The sequence below is a fragment of the Myotis nattereri genome (assembly GCF_964212035.1).
Source record: "Myotis nattereri genome assembly, chromosome: 5".
In the NCBI taxonomy this organism is placed as follows: domain Eukaryota; kingdom Metazoa; phylum Chordata; class Mammalia; order Chiroptera; family Vespertilionidae; genus Myotis; species Myotis nattereri.
This window is the reverse complement of record NC_138080.1, coordinates 110130828-110151668: the sequence shown is the minus strand read 5'-3', so window position 1 is coordinate 110151668 and position 20841 is coordinate 110130828. Positions and strand designations below refer to the sequence as shown.

Below are 20841 nucleotides of genomic sequence, written 5' to 3'. Positions count from 1 at the left end.
ACCAGACCGATTGCTTCTCGAACCCCAGAATCAGGTTCAGCTTCGCGGGCCTCCCACAGCCAGTCCGTGTGCCCAGGCGGTGGAGCTGTCCCCAAAGTCATCGGGCTCCCACAGGAGCTGCCGAGCAGGGGGGGCGGCCGGCAGCGGGACGCGCTGCAGCGCTCGGGGCAGCTCTGCACGCCTGGCGGACACACAGACCCTGCCGTCTCCCTGTGCAGACCAGGTGGTCGGGTGGGGGAGCCCCGAGGGCCAAGTGGCTGTCCCCACAGGACACCCCGCGGGCAGGGCTGGGCCGGCCTGGCATCCGGGACCTCTAACGAGGCCATTCGCACAGGAGACGGCGCTGTGATCCAGGCGCATTGCTGAGACCCTGACCCCGAGAGCCAGCACCACCTGGTTCAAACCTCGCTCGCTACCTCTCTGTGACCTGGGGCAAGCTGCTCCACATTTCTGAGGCTCAAGGTCATTGGAACAGTGAGGACACTCTCACTGAGGCCACAGTCCCGCTTCCCTGTAACCTCCCTAGAGCCAGGGGCTGCGTCCAATCCAGTGTCTTCTTTTCAGGGGCCATAGGGGGACGGCGGCGATGTGAGTGGCGTCTCCGATGGGAGGGGCGATGGGGGATCTGCCCGGAGAGGTGGTCCCGAGGCGAGGCGCGTCCTCCCCGCCCGCAAGCCGCCCGCACTGGCCGGGCCTGGTCTCGGCCCCGGGGCCTGCGGCCACTGCCAGCCAGGGGCCCGCCAGGCCACAACAGAGCCGCAGGCACGCGGCCCACGGGCCTCAGAGAGGAAGGCTCGGCCCCCCGCGGCCGGTCCGACCCGCTGACCCCGCCCCCTCCAGGCCGGGCCCCGCAGCAAACCCGGGTTACGTCCCGCCCCCCGCACGCTGGGGTTTCCAGAGGGAACTGTGCTCAGGGCCTGGGCCCGAAGGTGCTGCCGCGGCCCCGCTCCGCGGGAACCAGCTCTCATGACCGCGCGGGCGAACAAGGCGCTGCCTCTGCGCGGCTTCCCGGGAGCGGCGTACAAAGAGGCCCCTGCGCCCGGGCGCGGACGGAAACGCCGGGAAGCCGCGCAGGTGCTCGCCAGGCGCAGGTCCCGGGCTGCGGGGCGGGGCAGCCGCGCTCAGCACCAGGCCCCGGGCACCCGCCCCGCCCGGGCCCGCGTCCGCTCGGCTGACCCCAGGTCGCGGGAGGGCCCGGCCGTCCGGCCAGCGGTCCCGGGCCGCGCGGGGCGGGGCCACGCCGGGGGCGGGGCGACGGCGGTCACGTGTGTACACAGGCCCCGCGCGGCGTGCGCGCCGTGAGCCCTGACCGCCCGCCCGCGGCGACTGCGCGGCCCAGAGAGCCGGTGAGTGGGCGCCGACGCGGGGTCGGAGGGGCCGGGCGCTCTCGGGGGCGGCGCGCGGGGAGCGAGCGGGGCTGCGGCCCGTCTGGCCGGGGGCTGCGCTCGGACTCGGGTCCCCGGGCCCCGCCCTGCGCTGTCCCCTGGGGGTGGGGGCGCTGTGCCCGCGAAGGGCACTGTCCGGGGGTGGGGCGCTGTCCCCTGGGGGTGGGGGCGCTGTGGCCGCACAGGGCGCTGTCCCTGAGCCGGACAGAGTTTTGGGGGCGGCTCTGTGCCCGCGCAGGGCACTGTCCCGGGGGGTGGGGCGCTGAGCCGCTGAGCCGGGAGGGCAGCCAGGCCGGGCAGCCCCGGGCAGGGTCAGTCACCTTCCCAGGCAGCTGAGCGGAGGCACCACATGTTCCAGGGACTGACCAGGCCCTCTGGGTCCCGTGGTCACAGCTCTCGTCCTTTCGTGATTACAACATCTCAGCGCGTTCTGAGCCACGGCTGATGGAGATAGTCTGTGGCTAACTGGCTGGGCTCCTGGAGAAGTAGGTCACCCCTGGGCTCGGACAGGCCCCTGGGGTCAGAGGGGGCCTCCGCGCTGGCGCCCCTTCTGGGCGGTCCTGTCACAGCTGCGCCGCCCCTCCCCAGGGTGACCCTCCCTGGGTGCCGTCCACTCTGCAGACCTCAGGGCGTCCCCTCGCCACCTTTTCTGTTGCTTCACTTTGTTCTTCCGATTCCGCAGCGAGTGAGGTCACATGGCATTTGTCTTTCCCTGACGTGTCACTGAGCACAATACCCTCTGGGTCCATCCATGTGGTCGCAAACGGCGAGATTTCTTTTTTGTGGCCAAGTGATGTCCTGTGTGCATGGGGCAGACTGGGCTCAGCGGAGGGACCCGGCTGCCTCCCTCTGCGTCCACAGCTTTTTATCCGCTCGCTGCGCCCTGCCACCTGTAAACAACCAGCTCCCTATCTTAAGCAACCAGCAGCCCGGCCTCCTCCCCGCTACCTCCCCATCTGGCCGAGGCCAGCGTTCGCTCACGGGGCAAGAAGCTGGCTCTACTGCACCCCCCCCCCCCCCCCGTGTTCCCCAGGCTGTGTCCTCCCGGGGCCCAGTGGGCACCGCCGACGGCGAAGAGGCACTACTACTAATAAGCTCTCCAGCCAGGGCCTCAGGCAGCTTCCTGGGGACCAGGCCTCAGAAGATAACCAGCCTTTAATAACCACGGCGCTATTCTGCGAGTGCCGACTGCCCAGGCGGGAAGCCACACATGGCCGAGGGCGGTGGGCTCAGGCCCGACCAATGGTGTCCTGCTCCCTGGTGAGTGGGGGGACACCTTGAGCACAGGGGACATGGCTTTGGGGGGGGGATGTAAACATGGACACTGACCTGCCCTCCCTGTAGTTCAAAGCCCCTGTGGGCTGAGAGTGAGAGAAAGGCAGGCACGGCCACCGGTGGGGTTTAGGTCACAGTGTGCACACGGACTGTGTCTAGGAGACGATGGAAAATGATAGCCGCGCAGAGACCACAGGGACGAGGCCTGTGTAAGTCACGGAGGAGGAGGGACCGCTGCTCCATCTCACAGCCTAGGCCCTAGCCCAGTGACGGCGAACCTTCTGAGCTCGGCGTGTCAGCATTTTGAAAAACCCTAACTTAACTCTGGTGCCGTGTCACATATAGAAACTTTTTGATGTTTGCAACCATAGTCAAACAAAGATTTATATTTTTGATGTTTATTTTATATATTTCAATGCCATTTAACAAAGAAATCAACCAAAAAAATGAGTTCACGTGTCACCTCTGACACCCGTGTCATAGGTTCGCCATCACTGCCCTAGGGATGTCTTGGGGGCGGGAGGCGTGACCTCCCGGAGACTGGCTGCTGTGTGAGTGCACACCAGTCGTGCTCCTGCCATAGGCTGTGCCTCCCATAGCTCCTCTTGCTGCCGCGGGCTCCTCAGCTGCTCAGGCTAAAGCCACTGCACGACTGGGCAGCCACCCAGGCCCAGGCCCGGCCCCGGCCCCGGCCCCGGCCCCGGCCCCGAAACGCTGCGCATGTTCCACAGCGGAGGCTCAGTGCAGAGGGAGAAGGGGAACCTTCTCATCTGAGCGGCCAAAATGCGATGCTGCTGGGCCTCCACGTGCAGCAGAGCCCCTTCGCGGGCGGGGGGCGCGGAGCCAGGCCGTCCCGGGCGTCCGCAGAGGCCCACCGGCCCCTCCTCCCACACGCGCCGCAGGGCCTGCCAGGAGCTGCGGGCTCTGAGGAAGCCACGGCCACGGATGGAAATAACTGGCTGCTCCTCCTCCGAGAGCAGTGGCGATAGGATCTGTGGGCCGAGCCCTTCCCCAGGTAAGAGCACACCTGGTTCAGAGCCGACGCCGGCGGAGCGAGTGAAATGCGACGCGCTGTGCTCGGCCCGGCCCGGCCCTTGGAGCCAGCCTCTTTGTGTTTCCGGTTTCCCGTGGTCTGGTGTACCTGGAGGGAGTAGCAGCCTCAAACCAAGTTACTCAGGTAACAGAAAAGCCCAACTAACCAGTCTCCATAAACAAAGAGCGTGTGTCCTGCTTCTCCAAGGAGAGGGGCCGTGGCTGCGCAGGCACCCGCTGGCCAGGACCCTGCTGCGGTCTCCTCCCCGCCCTCCCCGAGCCAGCCAGGGGCCGTGCTCCCTGGAGAGAGGCGGCTCCATTGTGCACCTGACCAGGTTGCCGGGTTCATTCTCGCCACTCGGCAATTTGGAACCGTAAAAAGCAAAAGGCTGCCACATCCAAACAACCCATCTATGTAACGAGCCGTTTCCCGTCACCCCCAGAAGGCACCGGCTGCGAGGGGATCAGGGCGTAAGCACCCGGGAGAGACCGTGGAACAGCCTCAGGAGCGTCTGCCCCGACCAGCTGGTTACCTGTGGCTACGCTTCTGCCAGTGTGCAGAGGACACACACGCTCAGGAGTCCCTCTCACAGCATTCCGATTGTCCCAGAACATTCGTGGGAGGGCGAGTCCCAGCCGAGCTCCTGCCCACTCCGGACGCACTGCCCAGCCTGGCCTCGACCCCACACTGGGTCTCTGAAGGCTCAAAGGTCACGCCACTCGCGGGACCACAGAGCTCTCCCTGCCTCCCCCTTCCAGTCAGCACGTCTGCCTCCGTGGGGAAAGCCTTTCACGCCACCGGAAGCATCTCTTCGCAGACGGAGCCAGCCGACTGCAGGTCTCAACCAAGAAAGCGCCCCCTTCAGAGCTCTGGTGGTGGGAAGAAGACTCGGCAAGTGGGGCCAGTGGAGGTGGGCAGAGGCCAGGTGCTGAGGCCTGCTGGGCCGAGCTTCAAGGGCGAGTCTGGTGGTCAAGGGGCAGCGAGGAAGGGCATCCTAGGCCAGCAGTCTGTGTGTGGACAGCAGTGAATGTGAGCGGCCAGGCTACGGGCCCAGAGCGGAGCACCTGGGTGCAGGACAGCGCCTCTGACTCGGAGCAGGGGAAGGTGAGGTCGCGCTGGGGGAGCAGGACGGTTCGCTGCTGGCCTTGTGTGTACAAGATTCCTGGGGGGGCCCCTGCTCCCTGCCATCTCGGCCGTTACTTCCCCAGTCGCTGCTCTGACCATGCCAGCATCCTGTTTCCATGGAGATCACGACTGACGCTGGTCCTGGCTTCAGCAAGGTTCCCTTTGGTTGCTATGGACACGCACTGGGCTGCGGGTTGCAAGTCTGGGCTCTTCAAAAGGCCCAGGAAGAGGGAGGCCAGGGCTCCCTCCGTGCCAGACACCAGCCCAGCTGGCCTGTGGTCCCTGCAGTGTCGGTTGTCATAGTTACGAACCTGCGCTTGTCACCTCTCCAGTCCCCGTTCCTGGGGCAGCTGTGAATACAGTGAGGAGCTTGGGACGAGGGCAACCTCAGGAAAGCCCTGACTCGACCAGACCCACAGCCAGGCCTCTGCCGTCTGCCGGCGCAGCGGGGCCCCAGCATGCCCTTCTCGGGGTCCTCTCCCAGGAGGACTTGCACGTGGCTGTGATGGGCCTCACGCCCTCATCCCTCCCTCCCTGGTTTTCTCTTCGCATGTGTCAGCGAACAGGACCCTGAGTCCCCCCCCACCCAGCTGCCTGTGGGGAAGATCTGGGGAGGGGTCCGCACCCTCCTCACCCCGACACCAGGGACGGCCAGGCACCCTGTGCTCTGCACGCTGCACTGATAAAGCCAACTGGGCGCTCCGGAGAGGACAGTGCTGCCCCCTCTTGCCCCACCCCAGGACTGGGGAGGCTGCTGTCCGAGGTGCCCGCTTGGTCTTTTGGGACTCAGGTGCTGGGCAGAGCCTGTGTGGCCTGTCTGTCCCGCAGGGCCTTTCAGCCGCACGCGAACTCGCTGTCACCGCTGCTGCTGCCGTGGGAGCCTGGGCCTCAGCGTCCGACAGGCTCCCGAAGGGGCAGCAGGCTCAGGCCTGTGGGTGCCCAAGAGGAAGAACCCACAGATGCAGAAGCACCTGCTGGGCCAGGCAGAGCAGGGAACACCTGGACTCGCCTCCACAGACCTCCAGGCCGGCAGGGAGAGCGGCCAGTGCGGCCTGCTCTGGAGTCCCCACCTCCAGCCTGCGCCCAGAGCACCGAGAACCCAGCCAGAGCCCGCCACAGCCCAGGAGGGAGCATGGCCGAAGGCACCTGCAGCACTGGCGGCCCCGGGCGGAGGCCTGGCCGGCCAGCACAGCGCCTTGAGGACTGGGTGATGGGGGGCGGGCGGCCTTGGAGGAGCCCCCTTCATGTGAGGAGGGACCGTCTTCAGCTGGCGACATGCAGTCCCACTGAGGCTCCGGGAGGCCTTAGGGACTGGATGGGACAGGACCTCCAGCGGTGCTCAGAGAAGCCATGCCTGGTGCTGTGGCTGCTCACCTGGTCCCTGGTCGGTGTGGCTGTGGTGGCGGCCTGAGGCCGCTGCTCAGCAGCAGAGAGGCCGTGGGCAGCGCCCAGCATCGGGGACACAGGTGGACTCGGCTCTTCTGATCAGGCAGCTGGCCTCGCCACCTCTGCCTGGCCTTCCTCGGAATGGGGGACGGCCCCTCTGGCCCAGAGGAACTGACCACAGCTCTGATTCCTTTAAAGATTCCCAAGCCCCATGGCCCCCTGGCAGCTTGGGCAGGGAGGGCGAGTGCGTTCTCATTCCTCACGAAGAGGAGCCCCCCGCGGGTGGCAGCACCCTCCTGCAGGGCAGCTGCTCCTTCCCCCCATGAAGATGGGCCATGCCCCAAGGCAGCACAGACACTTCCTGTGTCCTGCCCCCACGGAGTGAGGTGGGGAAGGGACCTGGACAGGCAGGAGGGAGAGGCCAGGGATAGAGCCAGGGCCATGGGCCTGGGGTGCGCACTGCACTGACAGATGGCAGGTTGCCTTTCCCAGTGTCTCATGGGACACGGGCGTGGACGAGGCTGCCACTGCACGTGGGCGCCAGTCCTAAGAATCGTGGGGGAGGGTTTCAGGGAGTGGGCGGGTCAGTGACAAGAATGGGAAGAAGGTGGCCCAACCGGCCAGTGAGTCTGGAGGTGGGTGACCTGGCAGAGGCAGTAGCCAGAGGTGGGGCAGCCCAAGGGCCTGGCCTGGTCGGAGGAGGGAGAGGGGGCAGGAGCAGGCCTGTTCTTAAGGCTGGGCCGGCACGCCACCGGAGCCCTCTCAACCAGAGCCCTTCAGCTGAGGGCTGGCAGGACGCCAGCTGGCACGGGGAGGCGCTCTGCAGAAGCGCCCGCGGCTGGAGGGAGCTGCCCCCTCTCTCCTGTCCGGTCAGGGGACCAAGAAGCAGAGAGGCCCTTCCAGGAGCCGGGTCTGTACCGCTGAGTTGTGAGTTCCTGTCTCAGGAAGGAACAGGCTGGATACCTGGAATCCGGCTGCTGCCTCCGTGGCCTGTGACTGAGGGGAGGGGGGAGGGGGGACAGAGGGGGAGGGGGGGCCAGAGGGGGAGGGGCCGAGCATTGTTGTTGGGCCCCCCTCTTGCCAGGCAGCTCCTTCCTGGACTCAGAACCAGACCCAGTAGGGAAGGGGAGTGACTGCAGGGAAATGGGGGCCAGAGGGGTGGGGCCAAGTCCAGCAACTCTGCCTCCCCGCCCCCACCCCGCGAGCTCACAGGGTAAGGGTGAGAGGTCCGCACTCTAGAATGTGCCAGACACCTGTTCACACCTGGGGGGACCAGGGACCCCGCCACACCGCCCGTGGGAAGCACCAGGCTGAAAGCGAGCGGGCACCGGGGCCTTGGAGCCCGAACCTGCACCTGAAGCCAGTCCCTCCCCTCCCACTGGTGCGGGGGGGCCACACGGACGGACGGGATGTTTACGAGCTGCCAGCAAGCACGCACGCGGCCTTTCTGCTCTGAAGCCCAGCGCACAGTCCCCGCCTGTCCCCCCTGCTTCCAGGAAATTCTCTACGGATTTTATTTCACGTGACCATTTCCCAAGAACCAGCCCGTCTGGGCCAGAACCGGACGCTTGCTCGAGGCCAGCCATTGCTGCGGGGTGCAGTCCCTGTGCCGTGGCTGGGGTGGGGGGGCAGGCGGGCCTGCAGGCTGTGCTGCTGCCTCCTGGCTCTGTGCCCCGCCCACCCCAGGGACAGCACTGACCTGAGGCCCAACGTACGTCCCAGAAGGTACAACTGTGTCCTGAGTTTCTGCCCAAATGTCTGCTCGGTTCTCTTCAGGTGAGAGGAGCTCCTCGCCGTGCGAGCCCCACACACGGGCTGGGGCGTGCGGGCCGCCCGCAGTGGGGACAGAGCCGTGCACACAGCCTGGGAGGGGCCGCGGACCTGCCAGGGGAGCAGGGGCTGCTGCGAGGAGACAGTGGCCCAGCGCTCAGAACGTGAGCACGGACGGGGCAGGTGAGGGCAGGAAGCGGGCAGTGGAGGCCTGAGAAGGACCAGCCTTGTGGGACCAAGAGCGCATCTCTTGGGCTGTGACCTGGCAGCGCACCCCCAGGGACAGACGCCACCTGTTCCAGTGACAGTGGGCGCCTGCCTCCCAGAGGCTGCGGCCCCACCTCCTGCCCCCACGGGGGGGGGGGGGTGGGGGGAGGGCGGGCGGTGATGCGGGACAGGTGGGAACACCCTGGTAGACGCCAGGGGCCCTGGGGCGTGCCGCTCGGCGAGGCCGGGACGGCTGGGGTGGCCGCAGGAAGGCAGTGTTCGCTGGACGGGAACAGCGAGGTCAGGGGGACAGACCCCGCACCCACGCGCCTGGCTCAGCAGGAGCCTTGAGAGGGAGGGGAACCAGGACAGGAGGCCGCGTTCACGCACCTGCGCCGGGTGCTCACAGCCTCGCTGGGGATGGGAGAAGGGAAACTGCGGGAGGCAGCTGAAGGGTGCTGCGCCCGGCTCCTCCCGCAGCCTGTGGACAGCCAAGCTTCCCGAGCTGTGCCAGAGGCGCCAGGGCCGTGGGGGACCCTGCCTGGTGCACCTGCCCCCCTGGAATCCAGCCCCGCAGGCCGAGGAGCACTGTGCGGGCGGAGAACCCACTGCGTCGCTGGGCACACTGTGGACAGTGACGTGACCGCACGTGTGGGCAGAGCAGGGTTGCCCAGCGTTTTCGTTACCACCTGCACCCACCTCCTTGGGCTGCTGGGAGGCGCTCACCAGGCTGTTAGGACATTGCCACAAACTCGGTGTCCCTCCCACCTGCCCCATGGCGCTCAGAGGGCGTGGGGGCGCTGACTCCCGCACCCCCCTCCCTCCCCACCACGGGTGGGGCCTCCCCACTGCTCACTGCTGAGCCTCAGCCACCGGCACGGTGGTGGGGCGTGGCAGACATGGGAAAGGTTTGTGGGACGTGCCACAGGACGGGCTCCGGACCCACAGGCGGCAGAGGCAGAGCCCTTTGTCCATGGCACCCAGGGTGGCAGTGCCCCCGGCAGGGCTGACTGTGCCTGTGCCTGAGCCTGGGACACAAGTGTTGCTGAGAGGCCCTCACCTGGCCTGCGAGCATAGGTGCTTGGGCCAAACTACGTCGGGTTGTAAGTTTTTCCTGCTCTTCCTGCCAGTTCTCTCCAATGCCAGTGCTGAGCCCACCCAGGCCTCCCATGCACTGGACGACAGGCCACCCGGACAGGACATGCATGGCCCGAGACGCGGGAGGACAGGGCCAGGCTCCCACAGGTGACATCACCTGAGCCCCACCCCCTGCAGGTCCCTCAGGTCTCCAGCCCCTGGTGCGGGCATCTCCCAGAGCAGCGCTTCCTACTCTCCCTGAGGCTCAGGCTCACCGTGACCCTGCACCAGCGCCCAGCGCCTCTGCCCGCCCTCGGGCTGCTTGTGCGGCGTCCTGTGCTACCCAGGCACCGTGAGAGACAGGGAATGCGGGCAGAGGGACTGTCGATCCCCACGCGTGTGGGGAAGAACCCAGATTCAGGCCAGAAGGCCGGCTGTGTCCTCACTGGCCCAGAGGCTGCGCCCGCACTCAGTCCGTCGCTCAGTCCCTGCTCCCCTGGCAGGCGGCTTTGGAGCGGGAGGGGCTGATGAGGCTGAGCTGGCGTCGGAGGCCAGGCCCTCCCTCCCCTGGAGGTGCCCTGGCTGGGCCACCGGCGTCTGAGGGCACTTTGTGTTCTTCATCTCACTTTCCAGTAACAGAGCTGGGCGCAGGGCAGGGGCAGGGCTGAGCGGAGGCCCGAAGGCTCCGGCCCAGGTCAGCAGGGGCTGCAGGGCGCCCGTCCTGGGGGAGAGGCCCTGACTGCCAGCCACTGTGGTGAGCCGGGGGGGCCGCAGCCCCAGGAGCAGCCTGGGTAAATGGCCCGGGGCCCAGCCTCCTCAGGGACGGGTCGGTGGCCAGGAGCATCCCTGCAGCGCTGGCTTTCCTAACCGGGCCCTCGGGCTCTGGGTAGCACCTGCGGCGACACGACTTTCATGGAGCTTCCTTGTGAAAAAGCCCCGTTTCTGGGGTTCCCAGCTCTCTGGGGACCTACAGGCCTGGGGCTCTGGCTTCAGGTGACGACTAACCTCCCTGCTCTCCCCACAGCCAGCTGCCCCAGCACCATGTGGAGCTGCGGTCCGCTCAACGGCACGGGTCGGGGCGAGGACCAGCCCCTCTGCCAGCACTCCCAGCTGGTGCTGTCCGCCTTCTCCCTGCTCTACCTGGCAGTCGGCGTGCCCGTGGGCCTGGGCTACAACGCGCTGCTGGTGCTGGCAAACCTGCAGGACCAGGGCAGCATGACCATGCCCGACGTCTACTTCGTGAACATGGCCGTGGCCGGCCTGGTGCTCAGCGCCCTGGCGCCCGCGCACCTGCTGGGGCCCAGCGCCTCCGGGTGGGCCCTGTGGGGCTTCAGCAGCGAGGCCCACGTGACGCTGCTGGTCCTGTTCAACGTCTGCTCCCTGGTGACCATGTACTCCACGGCCCTGCTCAGCCTGGACTACTACATCGAGCGGGCGCTGCCGCGCACCTACATGTCCAGCGTCTACAACAGCCGGCACGTGTGCGGCTTCGTCTGGGGCGGGGCCCTGCTCACCAGCTTCTCCTCCCTGCTCTTCTACATCTGCAGCCACGTGGCGGCCAGGATCGTCGAGTGCGCCAAGATGCAGCACCCGGAGGCCGCCGACGCCATCATGGTGTTCATCGGGTACCTGGTGCCCGGCCTGGCTGTGCTCTACGCCCTCGTGCTCATCTCCCGGATCCGCAAGGAGGACACGCCCCTCGACCAGGACTCGGGGAGGCTGGACCCCTCGGTGCACAGGCTCCTGGTGGCCACCGTGTGCACACAGTTTGGGCTCTGGACGCCGCACTACCTGACCCTCCTGGGGCACACGTCGCTGGCCCTGCGCGGGGGGGCGGTGGCCGGGCAGCACCTGGGGACACTGCTCTTCGCGAAGGACCTGTCCCGGTGCCTGGCCTTCTCCAGCAGCGCCGTGACGCCGCTGCTGTACCGCTGCATCAACAGGAGCTTCCCCGGCAAGCTGCGGCGGCTGGTCAAGAAGATGCCCTGCGGGCGCCAGAGGTGCTCCGCGGACCAGGCGGGGGTCCAGCAGGTGCTGGCATAGACGGCCAGCAGCACGGGGCCAGCCTGAGGCGCCGCTGGTGCACAGCCTGCGGGCTCAGTGCATGCCCACCGGCCGGGTCTGAGCCCGCGGGAGGAGGGGCCGGCGCTCAGCCAGTCACAGCACTTTGCCACCTGTAGCTCTGTCGCTGTCCCTGCAGGGAAGCGCCGAGGCGAGAACACGCAACAGTACAGGCCTGGGCTCTGGGCCAGGTGCCTGTGCGGAGGGGAGCTGCGCTCAGGCCGGCTCCCGGAGGCGGCGCCCCCCCAGCGCCCTCCCACGGGGCTTCACGAATGCAGTGACGGAAATGAAAGCCAGTATTTACACTCTGTGTTGCTGGAGTGCTTGACCCCCACCTTAGGTTTATAAAGAGATGCTTGAAAGAAAAGCCACAGAGCATTCCAATGAAGGACACAGGACACAGCACACACGTGGATGGGGCGCAGCCGGGGCCACCACAAGTCCTGTCGAGGGCGAGGCCAGGTGTGCGTGTCCCACGTGGGACTGTGACCCCCTGGGGCCCGGGACGGCAGGCGACCTCGCTCCCGAGCACAGACCTTGGCCCCCACGCTGCCGCCGCCGCCACCGGCTGCCAGGTCCGCGTCAGTGGACGCTGCGTGCCCGGAGTGAGGCTGGCCTACTTTCGAGAAGTGGCTGCGTGGGGTCGGAGGTCAGCGGGGTTCACCCTCCTCCTGCCTCCATCCAGGCTGTTCTGGAAGCAGCCACTATGCACCTGACGGCCCCCCGTCGCCGCCCCAAGTCCTTAGGACAGAATACAGGCTCGTAACCCTCTGATGCCAGTTTCGAAACCCAAAAGCCTATGAACAGGAAGACTTTTCAAGCTTGCAGCAAATGCATTTGGTCGCAAACCCTGACGTGAAGTGGTGCCGTGTCTTTGGGAGGCAATAGTGACGCAACGCTGGGTTGCCCCTCCCGTGCTGACAGCCTGGAGACGAGGCCCGCAGACAGGTGTGTCCAGGGTAGTGCAGAGCGTGCGTGCCTGCCCGGGAAGTGCCAGGACCCCCGGCCCCAGTCCTTCCACACCAGGCACAGCCTGTGCCCCGCCCAGGCCTGCAGGTGCCGCCGGCCAACCCCACCCCCTCCAGCCTAGGCACCAGGGCTGCACGAGGGGCCCGTCATGGCTCCACCCGGGGACCCGGTGGGGAGAGTGCAGCTGTGGCGGCGCTCCCCTCCCCTGCACGCGCACTGCTGCGGCTCAGTCTGCAGGCTCCAGGCCAAGGCCATGGGCCCCAGCACAGCGGGTCCTGGTCAGGGAGCTGGTCGGTATAAATAAAAGCCCCTCTTGGTCTGTCTCCCCTGCTCCCGCACAGGAGCCCTGGGCCAGGGGATCCCGAGTGCCCAGCGTCTGCCCACAGCCCTGACCTGCAGCCCAGCTGCTCTTCCCCAAACAGGGAAGGGCGCCTCAAATCGCGTTTTTCAATGTCCAGTTTCTCAGTGGTTTTGGCTACTACCTGGCTCGTTCCTGGGGCCTCCTGGGAGCCTGGAGGGCTGCTGACTCTGTCCAAAAGCCCACCCGCGCGGGAGCGTGTCCGCGGCGCTGAGAGCGCTTCCTGGTGGGCACCAGCCCGCGGCAGACTGGGCCCCATGGCAGACCCTCCCCTCTCACAGGGACCCTCTCCACTGCTCTCCTGGGCACCAGGAGAGACCTCCACCTCTCCGCCCCGCCCCCGCCTGTTGCCCACCCACCCTGCACACCTGGATGACCCGCAGGCTCACCTGCCCTTCTTCCTGGGATGTCTGACCCTCGCTGTCGCCACATTGCCAAAAAATGGGAGGAATTGAGCTGCGCAGAGGAGAGCGAGGAGCTATTGGGAGTAGCCAACAGAGTGTGAACTCAGTCCTGCTTTCTTAACTGACCAGCCCTATGTTTGAGTTTGCACGATGCCAGGATACAAGCTCTCACTTTACGCCCAAGGTCACTCATTCTACCAGCACTTCTTGACTATTGTAATTTTTAAGTTAATTATCTTTCTTTTGTTCACAAAAACTCATCTACCTTGTCATGCTTCACAAGAAGTTATACTGCATGTCAAGTTCTTGAATTTAAAATCAGTTGGAATTGGAGGCTTCCTCATTTGTAAGCTGTGACAGCTGCCCCGGGGGCCACACCATCTGCCTGAAGTTCTATGTATTTGAGAAACTGCTGAAGAAAGTCCCACACATCGGGAGGCTATTAAATTATTTGATACTTATTCTCCAGCCTCTGAACGCTCAAATCTGTGTCTCCGCAGTCAGGCGACGTATCTGAGAGGGCGACACGGCAGGACCACAGCTGGCGCTTCGCCTCCTGCCGTCCGGTCACCCTGCTGGCTCTTTCTGTGGGTCCTTCCCTCCTGGCAGCTGGCCAGAGGCCGGCAAGTCTGTGGCCTGCGGCTCTCCGTGGAGCAGACCTGGGGGCATCCCGGGGGCTCCAGCTGCCTCCGGCCAGCGTGGGAGCCCCATGTCCCCCTGCAAGGGGCCGGTCTCACCAGCGCCCTCCGTCACTGCACACAGTAAGCACTCAGGACATTGGAGATAAGATGAGCCAGTGAATAGCGACGCAGTGATTTTAACATTCCCGCCATATATTAATAACGAATATGCAGCCCTGGCCGGGGCGCGGCTGATTGGAGTGTTGTCCTGAACACCAAAAGGTTGTGGGCTCGATCCCCAGGAGAGGTGTGTACAGGAAGCAACCCACTGATGTTTCTCTCTCCTCCCTCCCTTCCTCTCTCTCTAAAAATCAATTGAAAGAAAAAAGCAACACGAGGCGCCAAGGCTGCACGAGAGGAGTACATGGCACCATGTTCCACGTGCGGCCGGGGGGGGGGGGGGTATCGTGTCCTGAGGGATTCCTAGGCCCCAGGGACCTCTGCTGCTCACAGGAGACAGGGCCACGGAGCAGGTGACCAAGTCTGTGCTCCAGAACCAGCCGGGGGTCCCCACAGGCAGAGGGGCCTCAGAGGGAGCATCAGAGAGCTGCGGGCGCAGGAACCAGCGGCCAGCGCTGCACTGTGGCCCAGGGAGGGAGGGAGGGGTGGGAACCTGGAAACGAGAACGCTCACTGCTGCAGCACCAGCATGCGCACCTGGAAGTCCTAAACAGGAGTGACTCGGACACGCCTTCCAGGGTGACCGCTTGCAGCTGAGCAGGCGCGTGTGCAGAGCTCCCCGCAGTGGCCGCCAACGGGCCTGCCTCAGGGCAGAGCAGCCAGCGAGACCCCAGAGTCAGAGGGAGCCTCCCGCATGCCCCCCACCCCCGGCTCCTGAGGGAGGAACTGGGTCTCTGCCATGACAGGAGGCTGCTAACAGGCTCCTAGCTGCCAATGTGGCGACCACAGCTCAGGCTATAACCCCATGACCTCAGGAGGCGATCGCCCTACCCCCCCAGCCAGTGGAGAGCAAAGGGCACCCCCCCACACGCGTTCCCAGCAACTGGGACGCGAGTGTCCTTCAGAAACTGTCCCCTGTGGACACAGCCAGATCCTCCTGGCCTGCAGAGGCCACATTGAATTCTGCTTTTACAATCACACCCAGAGCCGCAGGGAGAAACACTGAGGATACCTGGTGCTGCTCTGCATGCGTGCACACACACGCACACCGTGTGCACACACAAGCACACACATTCACGAGGCAACACATGCACAAGTACACAAGCACACACATGTGCTGGCAGCTGCACAGCCTTGGGGTCAGGAGGGGAAGGGGTGTGGGCTTGGTGAGGGCAAGGCACGAAGTTTCCGTGGCGGCACCTGACGCAGGGACCACGACGGCAGAGAAACAGCTGTGAATTGACACAGGCAATGGGAAGGGCCAGCAGACCCGAGGCCCTGGCTCTGCTATGCTGGGACTGCCCGTCAGCCTGTCGTTTGAAGAGACAGACAAGCGGGAGGATCAGGAGGGTAGGAGCCATGCAAACAACCCTAAAATGTTCTCTTCAGAAGAACCCCAAACCCCCTGAGCGGCAGAGAAGACCCCTTCCTGAGGCCCCACGTCAGAGACCCCGCAGGCCCCTGGCCTGGATGAGGCGAGGCTGCGGAGGAAGAGCCCAGGGCCCCGCGGGATGTCAGCGCCACCTGGTGGCCTGGCCGGGGACTGGGTTCTCCTCTGCCAATCAGAGCAGCAGGACGGGAAGGCACCCCGGCAGCCTGCAGGGCAGCGAGGAGCCTGCTGGGCACTGTCCCCAGCGCGGAGGTGGTCATGGCTGCACAGCTCTGTGAGCTACGGACCATCACTGAGCTGTATTTCTAAACGGGGGGAGGACACAGTAGGCGGACGACACCTCCAATGAGGAAGCTGTTCAACAGGCTGAGTGACCCAGTCCAGACAAAGAGGTCATGGTGCTGGTCCTGTGGGCAAGGGCGCAAGAGGCAGCCCCGGCCGCAGCACGCACCTGCCTCCTGCCGCTGGGCTGCCCCACCGGTCGCAGCGTGTGGGGGCTCCGCTCCTTTCCAGGCCGAGCGATAACCCCACATGCAGATGCAGCGCCTGCGTCTGCCACACTCGTCCTTCCCGCACCCGTGGCCCCTGGGGGCTGCATAGACCATGCTCACGCCCACGGCGCCCCAGGGTGTGAGAGGCGGTGGGGAGGCTCCCAGCCCACGGATGTCCCCTCCTGGGTGGGTCGTGGGAGCACGCAGCCTGGCTCCCAGAGGACCAGGGAAGAGGCCCTGATCCGTAAAACAAGCTGCCAGCTGCCTCTGGACACCTGGGCAAGGCCTGGAGCCGGGAAAGGAGAGCTGAGGGAATGGGGTGGGTCTGGGTACCCCCTCTGCCTGGGATCCGGGGCTCCTGCAGGGGAGCGAGGTCACGGCCGCTCACCCCTCACTGCTCCAGGCGCTCACACGCACGCCTCCCGTCTGCGAAGTCTGGGCCCAGGGGCTCCGCAGGCCATGAGGCGGACACAGCACATCCTGCCTCCCTGACCCCACCCACCCCACTCAGAGCAGTGGCCCGGGGCACAGAGGACCCACGTGGGAAGTCAGGCCCCGGAGCGGAGACAAGCCACCCGCACGCCCAGCGCCTGAGCGCTCGCTGCCCTGCACTCAGGAGACTGAGTCTAGAGCCACGTTGTCCGGCTCACACGGAGCAGGGCTCAGGCTCGGGCCTCAGGCCGGTGGGCGGGGCCCGGCGAGGCTACACTGTCCTGCTAGCAGCAGCTGCAGCCGCAGCGCCAGGGGACGCATCCTCCTCCTGTGGACAGGAGGGACCAAAGCCACACCAGGCCTTGCAGCCGGACGCAGCCTCTGCCAGTGGGGCTTCTTGCAAGTCGGGGGGAGGGGGGAGACACACACACACAGGGAGCCAGGCCTGAACCCCTGAATCCCCGAGTGCGGGGGCACTGCCTCCTGGGCCCCAGGCTCCTCCTCCAGGGGCGCAGGTGTCACTCACGCTGTGGGACAAGGCCCTGCGCCAGCGCCACCGACACGGAGCAGATGGAAGCAGGGCCGGCACCCCCGGGGCGGCGGCCACTCTCCTCTCACCCCACCCGCTCCGCCCTCTCAAGGGCCCTGACAGCAGCCGTGTGCACCGACGGGAAGGGACAGGCTGCAGTCGCAGCTCTAAGTGCAGGGCAGGGACTCAGAGCCACGGCCCTGCCCAGCTGCGCAGCCTCCCTGCAGAGCTCACCGAGCAGGGCCGCCTCGGGGCCTGGGACCCAGTGCCCGGTCCCTGCAGGTCCTGAGTCAGACCGGGGGCTGAGTGACCGCCAGCTGTTGGAGGAGCTCAGGGCCTGCCTCCCACAGCGGCCTGTGCCCTCTCGGGGCTGGACTCGAGGCGGGCCCTCCTGGGGTGCACAGGACGGGGGTGGGGGTGTGACTGATGTCCATGGAGCCCTGTAACAAGGCACCTCAGCTCCCAGAAGCTGGGAGGATCTAGGACAGAGGGGCTGACAGGGGCCCAGCTGCCCAGCCTCAGGCTTCCAGCCCAGGGGAGAGGCGCCGTGCCCTCACCACTCCAAGCTGGCGAGCGATCCAGCGTAGTTCTTCCCACATCCGCGGCCACTGGTGCCTGCAGGGACCCCAGATGGGCTGGCGCTGCTTAGAAAGTCCCCCAAGCTTGTACCCTCACAGGGTGAGTGTCAGGAAAGGGCACCACCAGTGGGGAGGTGTTTAAAGGGAACGGCCCCACGCACTCCCCAAGATGCTGGCAGGGACAAGCTGCGGGGGAAGCTCTTGCTCCCTCAGGACGGTGCCCGGCTCCTGCCATGCCCACTGGCCAACCTCATCCTCTGTTACTGCTTCCAACTCTTACCTGCCTGGTGCCCGGCTCCTGCCAGGCATGGCGAGGACGTGCTGGCGACGGATGCCGGGAACCTACTTTCCCATGGTCTTGGAACGGCGCCCTCACCCTGCCCGCGAGCAGGGGCTCAGCACCACCTGCGGGGCAGGAGGGAGGGCAGAGGGAGACCTGCTCTGGGTGCCCAGCACTGGCCCGAGCTGGGTGCGGAGGCCGGCACGTCCGGGCCGGGACTAGACAGGCTGAGAGCACACCCTGTGTGGGGGCTGGGGTTTGGTCCTATTTTCGTGCAGACGGTGCCAGCGCTCCGGGAGGGACTGTCTGCAGGGCCGGTGTGTGGAGCTGCAGGAGCCACTGGGAGCCAGGCACACACACGGCCTCTGTCTGCACAGCGGCCCCTCCCAGTCCAACGGAACGTCTCTGGTCACATGGCCAGACCATACTCTGCTTAAAATACCACGTGTGGTTTGAATTAAGACCGAATTCCTGTTTTCCTTACAGAACTGTAGGTTTCTGCGCCTGCCTGCTTTCCATGAGCACAGAGCAGTGCAGGAGAGGGTGAGGCTGTGAGGAGAGACAGGCCTGGGAGACCCCTGGCAGGCCTGGCTCGGCCGGAGCAGGGCAAGAGTGGGCAGGCCCAGCCAGGTGCAGGGCAGTAGGGGCAGGAGGGACACAGGAGAGGCAGGGGTGGAACAGGAGAGGCAGGGGTGGAACAGGAGAGGCAGGAGTGGAGCAGGAGAGGCAGGAGTGGAGCAGGAGAGGCAGGGGTGGAACAGGAGGGGTAGGAGTGGAGCAGGAGGGGTAGGAGAGGGGCAGGAGGGGTAGGAGAGGGGCAGGAGGGGTAGGAGAGGGGCGGGGGGGGGTAGGAGAGGGGCAGGAGAGGCAGGGGTGGAGCAGGAGGGGCAGGAGGGGCAGGAGCAGCTGGAGCAGCGCACAGGTGAGTGTGGTCCGGGGCAGCAGCACCCGCCCAGCCCTCCCCTGCGTCCCTCTCTCTGGGACGCTGTGTTAAATGGCGGAAGGCTGGAGCAAAGCTTTCCTCTGAGAAGGGCAGCTGCTTGGACTCCAGGCGGGCCCCAGAGAGAAGCAGGGTGTCTCCTAGTGTTTGGACGCAGGGGCACAGCAGCTGCGCGGCCCCTGCTGGTTGGGAGGGGCGACCAGCAGTCCAGCTGAGCCAGGACCCCGTCCGCCCTCCTGGGGCCTGGGGGCACGTCTGCATGGCGCTGTCCGGGGCTCGGACCTTGCCATGGAGACTGTGGGCCTGGTTTTCCACCCACAGGGGGGGGACACGGAGCCCAAACCTGGAAGTGACTCAAACGTCCTTCAAACAGCAAATGGACAAACCAAGGCTGGCTGCGCCCACAGCCCAACACTGCCCAGCAGTCGGGCTCGGGCCGCAACCCCGGCAAGTCTGCGTGACGACGAGAGAAGAGCGCCAGGCACCCCACACCACCTTCACTTCGGCAGGTCACGCCCACTGCGGCAGTGCCACTGGCTCGGACGCGCGGGGCACGGTGACGCATCAGGCCGCTCGGCTCCTAGGCTCGGAGCAGAGGGACTGCCCTGGAAACACTGACGCAGCCAACACCAGAGGCGCTAAAGAGCCAGAGGGACAGGGAGGGAGGGAGGAGCTGGCCCTCCCCACCTGCCAACCTCGTCCCTGCTCCCACCCCACCCCACCCCACGGAGACCACGGATCCCGCCCCGTCACCAGGCCAGGGCTCTCGCGTGCCCGTCTGGGGAGCCTCCTGGGTGTGGGGCCCGCACTCCCGAGAGCCCGTCTAGTCTGAAAGATGACGAAGGCGCTGCAGCCAGAGCTGCTGGAAAGAACACAACATTCTCCCGCTCTGGCTCAGGAGCTCCCAGGGGACGGGGACGGCCCGGGCAGCCCTGCGTCCCCCAGGAGGCCCCGAAGCCCTGGATCCGGGCCTGAAACTGGCTGGACGCGCGCAGGGTCTGCAGCAGAGGCTCCGCCCGTCTCCAGGGACCGAACTGGCAGGACGGCTGGGGCTGGAGTGAGCACAGGCCTCCAGGGCCGGCGGGCTTGATGAAGACCCCACGGCGACTTGTACAGCGGAGCACGCCTCCCTGTAAGAACCCCATTTCACTCGGGTTCACCCAGAACATCCATCTATGTAAAAGCCTAAGTGACCATCGACCAGTAGCTATGATGCACACTGACCAGCAGGGGGCAGACGCTCAACGCACTGGCATGGAAACGTGGAACAGACTGATGAGTCTCAGAGGGGAGGGCGGGAAGAGATTAACCAAAGATCTTATGTGCATACTAGAGGCCTGGTGCATGGGTTCATGCACCGGTGGGGTCCCTCGCCTGGCCTGTGGAGATCGGGCCAAAACCGGCCAGGTGCATGAATGGGTGGGGTCCCTCAGCCTGGCCTGCAGAGATGGGGCTGAATCCATGCACCGGGCCTTAGACATACCCCAAGGGGTCCTGGACTGTGAGAGGGCACAGGCCAGGCCGAGGTGCACCGAGCCTCTAGTTTGTCATAAAAACCTGCATGCAAATATTTATAGTTGTAGTCATAATGGCCCAACGTCACTCAGCGGGTGAGCAGATACACCAGCACGGGACATCTACACGGTCCAAGGCTGCCCAGCAATGAGGCTCTGACACGCATCACGGCAAGTCTCCATGCACAACGCCAAAGGCCACACGAGTGGACATTTTGGGAAAGTCAGACACAGGGACGGAAAGCAGTGTTGCGGGCCTGGGGTGGAGGATGGGACTGGACTGACCAGAGGACCAGAGGGGTGGCTCTGTGACTAGATGCCTGTGCAGGACACACCCACACCAGTGAGCTGTGCTGCGTGTAAATTTTTTGTCGTCGTCGTTACTCCTCACCTGAGGGTATTTTTTCATTGGTTTTGAGAGAGTGGGAGAGGGAAAGACAGAGAGAAACATGGATGTGAAAGCAACACATCCAAGGGTTGCTCCTGCACGAACTCTGACCAGGGCCCAGGACGGGGAGAAGCCTGCAACCCAGGTACGTGCCCTTGACCGGAATCGAACCGAGGACCCTTTGGTCCGTAGGCTGACGCTCTACCCACTGAGCCAAACCATCTAGGGTTAGGCCTAGATGCTGTCATTTGCAACCAAGCGCCCCGCTGTCAGGGGGGTCCCCCCGTCCCTGCAGTGTCTGATGAGCTCCCACAGAAAGGCTTTCATCAGCGCCGGCTCCTGGGGAGAACTCAGCCAGCCTGCTGATGTCACCAAGGCCTCGCCTCCCGGGAGCCCTCCCGGCAGCTGCACTGGCTGGAGGGAAGCCGGTCAAGGCCAGAGAAGCCCAGG

At 65.7% G+C, this 20841-nt stretch overlaps 2 protein-coding genes across 3 annotated transcripts in view; one reads left to right on the top strand and one right to left on the bottom strand.

The window, feature by feature from the left end:
- CHLSN (cholesin) overlaps positions 1–20841 on the bottom strand; it is a gene marked incomplete at its 5' end in the record, with an annotated part of 63182 nt that overhangs the window by 12770 nt on the left and 29571 nt on the right.
- On the top strand, positions 1285–13506 carry GPR146 (G protein-coupled receptor 146). Of its 2 annotated transcripts, none has more exons than XM_081091733.1 (2): positions 1285–1346; positions 10283–13506. In XM_081091733.1, the coding sequence occupies exon 2, from the start codon at positions 10300–10302 to the stop codon at positions 11299–11301; it is 1002 nt and encodes a 333-aa protein (XP_080947859.1). In that variant the 5' UTR covers positions 1285–1346; positions 10283–10299; the 3' UTR covers positions 11302–13506. The 2 variants fall into 2 exon arrangements, with proteins under 2 accessions (XP_080947859.1, XP_080947858.1); XM_081091732.1 differs by lacking the exon at positions 1285–1346 and adding an exon at positions 7789–7980.